A 13,884-nucleotide genomic window follows, 5' to 3' on the forward strand; every position below is an offset into this window, starting at 1 on the left:
TCGCAAGGTGTGGCCTTCGGTAATATGACTGACGGTTTAGCAATAAATAACTTTTCAGAACGGTTTCACTCTGTTCGTTAATATTTATACCGCGAACTCGGACGTATATTGCGAATCACGTGCAGCGGATGTACTCCCGGAATTCCAGGCTGGACTTTCGGAATCACAGGGTAGCTGATCCAATTGACTTAGATGAGCTATTCCAAAAGAAGGTGGTATGGCTCTGGAACGATTTGACCCTCTATATTCTAAATCATGCATGAAATTATGATATCCATCACGATAATGTATACTATTGTCTTTCTCTAGGCAGGAAGTTAGACTATCGACACAGCTGGTTAAGCACTTCGGGGGTAAAGCCGTCGATAATAAGTTTTTCATTGTGCATATTGTTTATGTTATACATGGTGTGACTCTGTACTTAAAAATTTGTACCGTGAAATAAGGGGTCTGTTGCCAATACTGTTCAGTGGATTTACTTCTGAAATAATTGGTTGGATCCTCGGAAATACAAGATAGGTGCAGCTATTGACTTAGATGTGCGACCCTCAAATTAGGTGGTAACGTTCGCGAATGGTTTGACCCTCGATTTTGTTATACATACATGATAATAAAGTGCCCGTTACCAAAATGTATACTAATGTATTTCTCTCATCATGTAGTTATACTGTCGATACAACTTGTTAGTTTTTCGGAGGATATGGCACACTGTAAGAAGATTGACGCTACACCTATTGGCAACCTTCTACAACAGTTTGAGTCTATACGTTGCCAATACTATTGCCAATACTGTAGAGCGGTTTACTCCCTGAATAGCTGTGTTTGACCATCGGAATCATTGGATAGGTGGAGCCATAGGCTTACACGTTCGACTTTCAGAGAGGGTGGTAACGTTATCGAACGGTGTGATTCTCGATCTTATAATTTAGACATGGAATTAAGGTGTCTGTCAATGACATGAAAACTAATTCTTTTCTCTGAACACGACCTTGTACTCTCGTTACAGGGGTTATATTTTTAAGTGGGTAAGGCAATCTATAAGAAATTTAACGCTACACGAATAGGTAATGATCTACAATGGCTTACCGACCTGCTTTAATATTCAAACCGTAAAGTGAGGTGTCTATTGCCAATTCAGAACAGTGCATTAACTCACGGAATATCGGGTTTGACTTTCGGAATAACACGATATGACCAGCGACTGGCATAGCCGTTCGTATCTCATAGAATGTGGTGACGTTCTCGAACGCTTTGACTCTCGATGTTGATATTTATCCACCAAAATATGATGTACTAATTTCATTCCGTGAACAATAAGCAAGACACTGGCTATAGCGTGTTATGTTCTCAGAAGAAAAGATATTCGGTAAAAAGAATGAGTTAATACGGATAGATAATATTCGCCGACGGATTGAGTCTCTACTTTATTAATCATGCAACGGATTAATGTGCCTATTGCCAATACTGCTCAGGGGATACACTCCCGGAACACCGGGTTTGACTCTCCAAATCACAGGATAGGTGGAGCTATCGACTTAGCCGTCCGGCTCTCATGGATTGTGGTGACGTTCTCGAGCTGTTTGACCCTAGATCTCCTGATTTTTATATGAAACTAAGTTGCACGACACTAAAATAAATACTAATTTGCTTCTCGAGACACGAAATAGTACTCTCGTTGCAACAGGTTAGCTTCTCGGTAGGTCAGGCCTTCTACAAAAAGATTCAGCATGTAGCAATAGTTAACGTTCTACAAGGGTTTGACTCTATACTTTAATAATTATACCGTAAATTATGGTGTCGAATGCCAATACTGTGCAGCCGATTTGCTGACGGAATACCTGGTTTGTATCACGGAATTACAGGATAGGTGCAGATAGTCACTTGGCAGTTCGACACTAAGAGGAGGTAGTAACATTCTCGAATTGTTTGGCTCACGAATTTGCTTATCATTCATGAAAATATGGTGTCCGCCATTAAAATGTCTGTTTCTATAAACATGAAGTTATACCCAGGATACAGTGGGTTATATTCTCGGAAGGAAATGTATCCGGTAAGGCGCTTGACGTTATAGAAATTGATATCGTTCTCAAACGGCTTGACGATCTACTCTGGTATACAAACTGTGAACGAAGGTATCCAGTTCCAATACTGTTCAGTATGTCATACATGTGCGTATCTCAAAGGAGGTGTTAACGATCTGGAATGGTTTGCCTCGCGATCTTTTCATTCATACATGAAATTAAGGGTCCCGTCACTAATACGAATACTAATTTGTTTCACTGAACACTAAGCAAGACACTCCCTGCGGCCAGTTATGTTCACGGTAGGTAAGGTAATCTGTAAAAGGAATGACTTTATACCAACCTGTAATGTTCAGCAACGGTTTGACTCGCTACCTTCATATTCATAGTGTGAATGAAGGAGTCTACTGCCAATACAGCTACGCGGATGTACTCCTGGAATACCAGGTTTGACTCTACGGAATCATGGAATAGCTGAAGCAATTGACTCATTCGTTCGACACTCAAACTAGGTGGTAACGATCTCCAGTGGTTTGACACTAGATCTTCTAATTCGAAAACGAAATTATGGTGCTCGTTACTAAAATGTGTACCAATTTGTTTCTGTGATGAAGAGTTTATACCGCAGAGAGGGAGGATTATGTTCACGGAGGGTAGGGTCATCGTTAAAATGTTTGACTTTATACCATTTCATAACGATCACAAACGGTTTTACGCTCTACTGTAATATTCAAATCGTGAATTAAAGTGTCTATTGCCAAAACCCTTCAGCGGACTTACACCCAGAATGCATGGTTTGACTCTCCCAATCACTGGATAGGTGAAGCTAACGACGCAGCCGTCGTCTCTCACCGAAGGTGGCAACGTCATCGCACGGATTGGCACTCGATCTTCTAATTCATGCATGAATATAAGGTCCCGTCACTAAATTGTATGCTATGGTGTTTCCCGAAACACATAGCTATACTCTCGATTCGGCGGGTCAGATCTCGGAGGATAAGGAATTTTGAGAAACGTTTGACATTATAGCATTTAGTAACGCTCTCACACGGTGTGACGCTCTATTATAATATTCACTCCCCGAATGAAGGTATCTATTGCCGAAATTGTACAGCGCATTTACTCCCGAAATGTCTCGTTTGACATTCGGAATCACAGGATAGGTGAAGCTATTGACTTAGCTGTTCGAATCTCATAGAAGCAGGTAACTTTTACGATCGGTTTGACACTCGCTCACCATATTCACAAAGAAATTACGGTCCCCGTCACTAAAGTGTTTACTAATTTCTTTCTCTTAACACGAAGCTATACACTCGATGAAGCCGGTGAGGTTCGCGGGTGGTAAGGCATTCGGTAAAACGTCTCGTTTTATACCAATTGGTAACGTTCCCAAACGGTTTGATGCTCAATTTTAATATTCAACTAGTGAATTAATGTGACTATTGCCAATACTGTTCAGCGGATTGTCTCCCGGAATATATGATTTGACTATCGGAATCACAGGATAGGTAAAGCTATTGACATAGCCGTTCGACTACCAAAAGACCGTGGGAGCGATCGCCCTCGAGCGGACTGACACTCGATTTTCTAATTCATATATGAAAATATGGTGTGCCTCTGCTATAGGTATCTAACATATGGTTTCCGTGGTCAGAAAGCATGAGTCCCGCTATAGCGTGTTAGGTTCTAGGAAGGTAATGCATTGGGTAAAAGGAACGACGCTATACCAATTGGTAGTGTTCTCCGACGGTTTAACTCTCTATTATAATATTAAAACCACGAATTAATGTGTCTGCTGCCGAAATAGTTCAGTGCACTTACTCCGGGTATACCAGGTGTGACTCTTGGAATCACCGTACAGGTGAAGCTATTGACCTAGCCGTTCGTCTCTCACTGATCGTGGTTGCGTTCCAGAACGGTTTGACTGCCGATTTTTCTTTTCATACGTGAATATCGGGCTTCCGTCTGATAATATGTCTACTAATATGTATCATAGAACACTACTTAACACACTCGGTGCAGCGGGTCAGATTCTCGGAAGGTAAAGCCTTCGGTAGACGGCTCTCTTCGACGAGTGCCTCAAGTGTGGAAGATTCCCGAAGAGATGGAAGAGGGCCAATGTGGTATTGCTGCCGAAGCCTGGCAAGTCCCAGCAACATCCGTCGGCGTACAGGCCGATTTGCTTGCTGGACGAGGGCGGAAAACTGTTAGAGAGGCTGTTGGCTCATAGACTGTCTACCCACCTCTCAACGGTAGGTCCAGATCTGGACGATTGTCAGTTCGGTTTTAGGCAGGGACGGTCGACCATTGAAGCGCTCTTGCGCGTCAAGTCCCTCTCCGAACGGGTCGTTCGACGGGTTGGGGTGATGCTTGCGGTCGGACTCGACATCGCCAATAAATTCAATGCCTTGCCCTGGACCGCTATCAGGTCTGCACTGGTTCGCCACCGAGTGCCCGATTCCCTGGCAGCGGTGATTCGTGACTACCAGTCCGGCAGGTATTTAGAATATCCCGGAAGGGACGGCACTGTCAGCCGGGAGGTGTACTGCGGGGCCCCACAGGGATCGGTGCTGGGCCTGATCCTGTGGGACTTAGCGTTCAACGAGGTGCTACACCCGGCCGGGGCTAGCGTCACGTGTTACGCGGATGATACCCTGGCCGCGGCCAGCGGGATGGACTACGAGGGGACAGCACTACTCGCCAAGGAAGGGGTGGCCGTAGTAGTTGGGGCCATAGAACGCCTGGGACTCCGCGTCTCGCCGGAGAAGACCCAGGTCATCTGGTTCCACGGCGGGAGGAAGAAGCGGGTAATACCACCCGAAAGAGAAATAATCTGCGTGGGAGGAAAGGCCGTTCAGATCGGCGAAAAAATGAAGTACGTCGGCCTCGTCCTCGACGGCCGATGGACCTTCGAGGACCATTTCGAGGAGCTCGCCCCCCGCCTGCAGAGGACGTGCGTAGCGTTGTGTTGGTTGCTGCCCAACATAGGAGGGCCGGTCGAGAGGGTGCTCTGACTCTACGCCGGCATCATACCCTCGATAGCCCTGTACGGAGCATCGGTGTGGCGGACGAGCTGATGGCCAGAAAGAAGAACCGCGCCATAGTGGCTCGCGTTTGGCGATGGGTGGCCAGCAGGGTCGCAAGAGGGTACCGCACACTCTCGCACGAGGCGGCCGCCGTACTGGCGGGCCTCACACCGATGGACCTGTTCGCGGCAGCGGCAGCGCGGACCTACGGGCTCCTCAGCCGCTACCGCGGAGAGAACCCCGGCCCGTAACCGGAGGAACTTGACGAACTCGAGGAGAAGAAGAGGGAGATCCGGCGGTTCGTCACGAAGAGGTGGCAGGGCCGGCTGCGTAGGCCGGACAGCGCACGCCACCGGGCCGTCGGACCCATCGCCCCGGTCCTGGACGACTGGATGAGGAGCGGCAGCAGGCGGACATTCCGCCTCACTCGGGTACTATCAGGGCTCGGATGCATCTGGGAGGACCTGCACAAGATCGGGGAGGAGGTGCCGCCAGGGTGTTGGCATTGCGAAGAGGAGGTTCACTCCGCGCAGCACACCCTGGAGGAACGTTCGGCTTGGGCGCCGGAGAGAAGGGAGCTCCAGCTGCTCGTTGGTTGGGACCTCTCGCTGTACCCGGCATGGCTGCGAGCGGTCGAGTTTGGCGAGCGGTGGCCACCGTCTGCGAGCAGGTCATGCAGCGGAAAGAGGAGGCGGAGCGAAGTCGCGAATAGGGGACCCAGATCCGCGGCCGTCTCGGAAGAGGACCGCGATTGCGGCGAGCCGCGACGCAGGCTCGCCGCTTCGCAAGCCGGTGTTAATCCGACGCAGGAAGGGAATCCCGGATAATCGTCCGGTGCAGAACCTCCGACAACGAGGCGATTCCCCGCCTCTACGCCATCCCGTCGATCGAAGGGGACCGCGGGCTGTCGGGCGACGGAAGGACCGTCGATGGATCGCGGTCCAGGGAGGTATCGGTGCCGCGCGAGAGGTCTCGCGGCACTGCAGAGGAAACAAAAGGACTCGGCTGGGAATCCCGAAAAGGAGCCCAGCGAGAGCTGGAGAAGTCGCGAGGAGGCACCGGTGTCTTCGATTCACGAAAGCGTAGCCTGTCACCTCGGGCCCTCCCTTGTGCGAAGAGGATGAATCACCGCAGGGGGTACAGTGGGTAGGAATCCCGCAGCCCCCGGCCTCCCCCTGAGGGGCCGGGACATCTTTGAAAGATTCCCCCTGCGACAAGAAAAAATATAAAAAATAAAAAAACTAATAAACGTAAAGGTATTTTTATGGGAACAACTATTCGATTATCTGTATCTAATAACCGAAATTGATTTATTGATTCATATATTAATATATAAGAATACAAATTCAATATTATTAAGATCAGAATATTCATTAGATCAATATCATTTATGACGAATTGATTTAGTTCACAGAAAACGGATTTAATAATTCATCAATGTAATATAGAACTTTTAAAGGTGGAAAACAAATAAATAATAAAATAATTTTTGGAATAATTGTTCAAATTACTTCAATTAAATGATTTTTTAACAAATATAAATTAATAAATTTATTATTTAAAATATCAATAATTAAATATAAAGTAAAAACAATAATTATTAATATAAATGTTATAATAAAATTATGTAAATAAATTAAATTATCAGAATGAAAAGAATTTGAATTTTGAACAAAAATTATATTTCATGTTGCTATTTTTAATAATGAAATTAAATTTTATATAATTGAATTTTAGACTCATTGCACTCTTTCTGCCATATTAAAATTTTTTAATCATTAAAATTCTACATTCCTTAAATGCATGATTCAATGAAGGATAATTCATTAATCATTCTAAGGAAGATTGAAAAAATTTAAATAATAACGAACGTTTATAATTTAAACGTTCTAAAATTAAAAATAATAAAAAAATTATTTTCTACAATGAGATAATTGAACCAATTGAAGATAATAAATTTCAACAATAATAAGAATCAGGATAATCAGAATAACGTCGCGGTATTCCTATTAAACCTAAAAAATGTTGAGGAAAAAATGTTAAATACACTCCAATAAATATTATTAAAAATTGATGAACTAATCATTTTTTATTTAATATTATACCAGTAATTAAAGGATATCAATGAATGAACCTTGATATAATAGAAAAAAACAGCCCCTACTGATAAAGTGTAATGAAAATGAGCAACATCATAATATGTATCATGTAAAATAATATCAATAGATGAATTAGATAATATAATTCCTGTTAATCCTCCAATTGTAAATAATAAGATAAGACCTAAAGATCATATAATAGAACTATTTATTTTAAATTTTGAACCATAATAAGTTGCTAATCAACTAAAAACTTTAATTCCAGTAGGTACAGCAATAACTATAGTTGCTGAAGTAAAATAAGCACGAGTATCAACATCTAATCTAATAGTAAATATATGGTGACCTCAAACAATAAAACCTACAAATCCAATTCCTAATATTGCATAAATTATTCCTAAATTACCAAATACTTCTTTTTTACCACTTTCATTTATAATAATTTGAGAAATTAATCCAAAACCAGGTGAAATTAAAATATAAACTTCTGGATGACCAGAAAATCGAAATAAATGTTGACATAATACAGGATCTCCTCCTCCTACAGGATCATAAAATGATGTATTAAAATCACTTTCAAATAATAATATTGTAATAGCTCCTGCTAATACAGGTAAACGTAATAACAATAAAATTATTGTAATAAAAACAGATCAAGGAAATAAAGGTATTTTATCTAAATCTAATCTAAAATTTTTTATTAATATAATAGTTGAAATTAAAATTATAGCCCCTAAATGTGAAGAAATACCAGATATATGTGAAGAAAAAATTGTAAAATCTACAGAAGGAGAAGAATGAAAAATATAATTAGATCAAGGTGGTTATACAGTTCAACCAGTTACAGATATATAATTAAAGATTCTTCTTCTTAATAATAAGAACAAAGAAGGAGGTAACAATCAAAATCTAATATAATTTTTTCGAGGAAATGATATATCATGTGATCATAACATTAACGGAATCAATCAATTGCCAAATCCTCCAATTAAAAAAGGTATACTATAAAAAGAAATTATTAAAAATGCATGTCTTCTAATTAAAGAATTATATAATTGATCATTATTTAAAAATATTCCAAGAATTCTTAATTCTATACGAATTAAAAATCTTAATGGAGAACCAATTATTCCAGATCATATAGCTAATATAAAATAAAGAATGCCAATATCTTTATGATCTGTTGGTGTTAATCATTTAATTAAAATTTAAATTAAAATTTATTTTTAATTTTGAGAATTAATAGTTTTCATTTGACTTAAAATTTCTAGTCTCAAAAATTCTTACATTTTTATTAATAAATTCAGAATTTATTTCTTTTATCAGACATAATACTTTAATTTTTAATTAATTATAAATTAATAAAACATTAAATTGCAAATTTAAAACTATGTATATATATATTAATTATTATTATATTTTGTAATATATTAAATATAAATAATATTAAAGTATTAAAAATTAAAAAAAATAATATTAAAAAATTAAACTTATAATTAAAATTTATAAAGAAATTGATTATATCGAAATTTATTTTTATAAATAAGAATATAACAAATATTATATAACAATATAAATAAACATTCCGAACCAATAAAATTATAAATCTAATAAATATATTACATTCAATATTGAATATAAAATTTTTCAATAATAATCATTTAATAATGAAAGAAAGAAAAATTGGTAATATTGAATAAATTAATAAAATTAATATAAATGAAATAATTAAATTATTTTTATAATTTAATATAAAATTATTTAAATTATTATCTTTAAATTTATATTTATATAATATAATTAATAATATATAAATAATTAATATATAAAATAATATTAATAAACAGAAATATTTTTCACTAATATATTAAATAACAATTATTAAATAATTTAACATTAAATTTGAACATCGAATTATTTTTTTTATATTAATTAATTTTAATATATAAATAGATAAATATATAATTCTAAAAATACCAAATCAAATTATTTTATAATCTGATTTTAAAATTAAACAATATAAATTTGAAGTAATAATCTATATCAAAGTTGAAGATAGAAAAATACAATTTCAATTTATTAATTCATAAGATTTAATTATTATAAAATGAAAAGGAGATAATCCTAATTTTATTATCAATGAAATAAATTAAAAATAATTTGATAAATTTTTTAAGTAACTTATTTCAACTAAATTTATAAAATTCATTACAAAAATTACTAATAAAATTCTAGAAATAATTGATATATGAAATATTATTAAACTTGATAGTTCATTATCAGAATTTAAAATAGTTATTCTTATTCTAATAAATATCACAATTTCAAAAATAAATCATTTAAAAATAATATTTGATGATAATAAAAAAATATTTATAATATAAAATATAAATATATGAAATTTATAGATTTATTTTTTAAAATTAATTTATATAATATAATTGAAATTAAATTATTCTATAATTTTTAAAATTATTTAAAAATTTTTATAATTTATAATAGTAAATATATCTACATAAATATTTAATAAATATTTTATCAAATATATATATATATATATATATATATATATATATACATATATTTATATTTATATTTATTTTAATGTAAAAAAGCATATAAAATTTTGAATTTTAAAGAAATAATTAAATTAATAAATACAAATAATTAACCTATAATAAATTATACTAGGTTTTATATCCTTAAAAATATTTGCAATTCTAAATAATAATTAACCTATAATAAATTATTCTAGGTTTCGTGTCCTTAAAAATATTTACTATACTAAATAATGATTAACCTATAATAAATTATTATAGGTTTTGTATCCTTAAAAGTATTTACAATAATAAAGAATAATTAACCTATTGTAAATTATTATAGGTTTTGAATCCTTAAAAATATGTACAACACTAAATAATAATTAACCTATAATAAATTATTATAGGTTTTGTATCCATAAAAATATTTACAATATTAAATAATAATTAACCTACATTATATTATTATAGGTATTGAATCCATATAAATATTTATAATACTAAAATTTTTAATAAAATAGTAACTAACCTATAATAAATTATTGCAGGTTTTATATCCATGAAAACATTTAGAATACTAAGTAATAATTAACCTATAATAAATTATTATAGGTTTTTGTATCCTTAAAAATATTTACAATAATAAAGAATAATTAACCTATAGTAAATTATTATAGGTTTTGTATCCTTAGAAATATGTACAATACTAAATAATAATTAACCTATAATAAATTATTATAGGTTTTGTATACTTAAAAATATTTACAATAATATATAATAACTAACCTATAGTAAATAATTATATGTTTTGTAGCCATAAAAATATTTGTAATACCTAAAATCTTTAATAAAATGGTAACTTACCTATAATAAATTATTATTTGTTTTACATCCTTAAAAATATTTATCATACTAAATAATAATTAACCTATAATAAATTATTATAGGATTTGTACCCATAAGAATATTTATAATATTAAAATCTTTACATAATAAATAAATATCCTATAAAATATTTTGAAATTACATTATTATAATTATATCTTATATAATTATATAATAAAACTATTAAACCTTTATTTAATTAATTACAATTTAAATAAAATTACAATTATAAATAAAGTTATAATTTAAAGTAAAATTATAATTCGACTATTAATTAAAATTTAATTAAAATTATAATTTTAAATAAAATTATAATTCGACTATAAATTACAATTTGAATAAATTATAATTCAATTATTAATTAATTTAATTATATAACAATATATAAAATTTATATAAATATTACAAAATTTATATATTATATAAAATAATATTTAATAATATATCGATAGATTATGAATATATAAGCTTAAATTTAGCGTATATATATATTTATATATATTTAATTTTATAAAATTCAAATATAATAAATTTTGATATTATATATGTAATAAAATTAGCTCACCTTAATACTAGTCGAAAATATCAGTTGAGCAAATTTTCTTATTATACATGCAATAAAATTAGCTCACCACAATACTATTCGAAAGTATCAGAAGTGCAAATTATCATATTATATTATTATTATATATATATATATTTTTTTTTTAATATGTAATTAAAAATAAAAGGAAAATTATTAATATATAATTAAATATAGTCACAATAAAATAAATATAGCCACAATACTAATTAAGGTTCGCGTCACTAACACGTATACTAATTTATGTTGCTCAGAACAATGTTATACCCACGATACAGCGGGTTATGTCTCGGATTGTGAGGCAATGCGGTAAAGAGTATGACGGTATGCCAATTGGTAACGTTCACAAACAGTTTGACGCTCTACTTTCCTATTCAAACGGAGAAGTAGGCACTAACTATTCACGTACTTTGTAAAACCGATGTAGATCGTTAACAAAATGTATACTGCCATTCTTCTTCAAGAAGGCCTTGTCCTTCGAGAACCTAATCCGCGGTAGTGTATATAACTTCGCGTTCAGAGAAATATATTAGTTTACGCTTCTGTGACGGGCACCCTTATTTCGTGTATGAATTAGAAGATCAAGGGCTAAAGATATCGACCACGTTAACACGGTCTTTGAGTGTCGATCAGTTAAGTCAATACCCTCGCCTATCCTGTGCTCCCAGGAGTCAAACCAAGTATTCCGGGAGTAAAGCCGCGTTACAGTATTGGTAATAGGGCACCTTAATATCGGTTGCAATGTTATAATGGAGCGTCAAACCGTTTGATAACGTTAACAATTGCTATAAAGTCAATCGCTTTACCGAAGACAGTACCCTCCGAAAGTTAACCCGCTGCATCGTGAGCTTATCTCCGTGTACATAGAAAGAAATTAGTATTCTTTGCAGTGACCGGCACGTAACGTCATGTATGAATTACAAGTCTGATTGTCAAACCGATCGAGATATTGTACCACCTTCTGTGATAGTCGATCGGCTATGTCAATAGCTTCACCTATCCTATGATTCCGTAAGTAAAACCAGGGATTCTGGGAGTAAATGCGCTGTACAGTATTGGAAATAGACACCACAGTTCATGGTATGAATAATAAGGCAGACGGTCAAACCGTTGAAGAATTATACTTATTCGTATAGAGTCAAACCTTCCACCGATGGTCTTTCATCACGAGAACATGACCTGGTGTATTGAGAGTATCACCTCGTGGTTAGAGATATACATTAGTATGCATTTTAGTCATAGGCACCATAACTTCAAGTATGACCTAGAAGGTTGAGAGTCAAACCGTTCGGGAACGTTCCCACCTTCTTTGACAGTCGAACTGCTGCATCACTAGCTTCATATATCCTGTGATTCGGAGATTCAAAGTAGGTAGAACGGCTGTAAGGCCGCGGTACAGTATCAGATATAGACACACTATTTCTCGGTATAAATTTTAGAGTACGGGGTCAACTTTGTAGAACGTTACCTATTGGTATAGTATCTAACATTTATCGAAGGCCTTACCTTCCGCAAACCTCACTCGCATCATCAAGAGTATAATTTCGTCCCGAGAGAAAGTAGTTAGCATTCATTTCAGTGACGGGCACGTTAACTGCATGCATGAATTAGGAGGTCGAGTGTGAAATATTGCGAGAACGTCACAACCGCATTTGAGTGTCGCTTATCCCATACTGTGATTCCGAATGGCAAAGCAGGTATTCCGGGTGTAAATCCACAGGAACGGTATTGGCAATAGACTCCTTAATTCTCGGTTTGAATATTACCGTATAACGACAACCCGTATGAGATCGTTTCTAGTTGGTATAAATTCGAAGGATCTATTGTTGACCTTTCCGTCCAGAGGCATAACGCGCAGTATTGACAGTGTAACAAGGTATTCAGAGGGACATAGGAGTATACATGTTAGTGCCAGGCACCTTAATTTCATGAACGAAATTGAAGATCCTGGCTCAAACCGTTCGAGGATGTTGCCACCTTCACTGAGAGAAGAACGGCTACGGCAATAGCTTCACATAGTCCAAGATTATTTACTGTATGAATATTAAAGTACAGAGTCAAACCGCTGGAGAGCGTCACCAATTGGGAAAAGGTCATACTCCTTGCCGGATACCTTACCTTCCGAGATCATAACACACTATATCGTGGGTATAACTTCGAGTTTAGGGAAACAAGTTAGCATCCGTTGTAGCAGACGTACACCTTAATTTCATGTAGGAATAGAATAATCTGGAGTTAAACCATTCGAGAACGATCCCACTATCTCTGAGAATCAAACGGCGAATTCAATACCTTCACCCATCCTGTGTTTCCTAAAGCTAAATCATGTATTCCTGGAGTGAATCCGCTGAACAGTACAGGCAATAGATATCTTAATTCACGGCATGAATATTAATGTTGAGAGTCAAACCGTCGGAGAAAAATACCGATTGGTAAAAAGTCAAACTTTTTAACCAATACCTTACATTCCGAGAACTGAAAACGTTGTAGCAATTGTCATGCTTAGTCCCCACGGAAACAAATTAGTTGACATTATAGCTGAAGCACACCTTATTTTTGTACATGAATGAGGAGATCGAGAGGCAAAGCGATTGTACATCTAAGAAAGCAGCTTCACCTATCCTGTGATTCCGAGAATCGCACCAAGTATATCAAGAGTAAATCCGCTGTACTGTAATGGCAATGGGCATTTCATTTCAAGGTATGAATATTAATGTAGGGGTTCAAGCC

At 35.4% G+C, this 13,884-nt stretch overlaps 1 protein-coding gene and 1 pseudogene across 1 annotated transcript; one reads left to right on the forward strand and one right to left on the reverse strand.

The window, feature by feature from the left end:
* The first annotated feature begins 5,439 nt into the window (after positions 1-5,439).
* LOC143220304 (uncharacterized) lies at positions 5,440-5,874 on the forward strand. The gene has a single exon (XM_076445974.1). The coding sequence runs from the start codon at positions 5,440-5,442 to the stop codon at positions 5,872-5,874; it is 435 nt and encodes a 144-aa protein (XP_076302089.1).
* Positions 5,875-7,493: 1,619 nt separating this feature from the next.
* On the reverse strand, positions 7,494-8,120 carry LOC143220303 (cytochrome c oxidase subunit 1 pseudogene; annotated as a pseudogene).
* Between the last annotated feature and the right edge of the window lie 5,764 nt (positions 8,121-13,884).

The sequence above is a fragment of the Lasioglossum baleicum genome, unplaced genomic scaffold (genome assembly GCF_051020765.1).
Source record: "Lasioglossum baleicum unplaced genomic scaffold, iyLasBale1 scaffold0738, whole genome shotgun sequence".
Lineage (NCBI taxonomy): Eukaryota > Metazoa > Arthropoda > Insecta > Hymenoptera > Halictidae > Lasioglossum > Lasioglossum baleicum.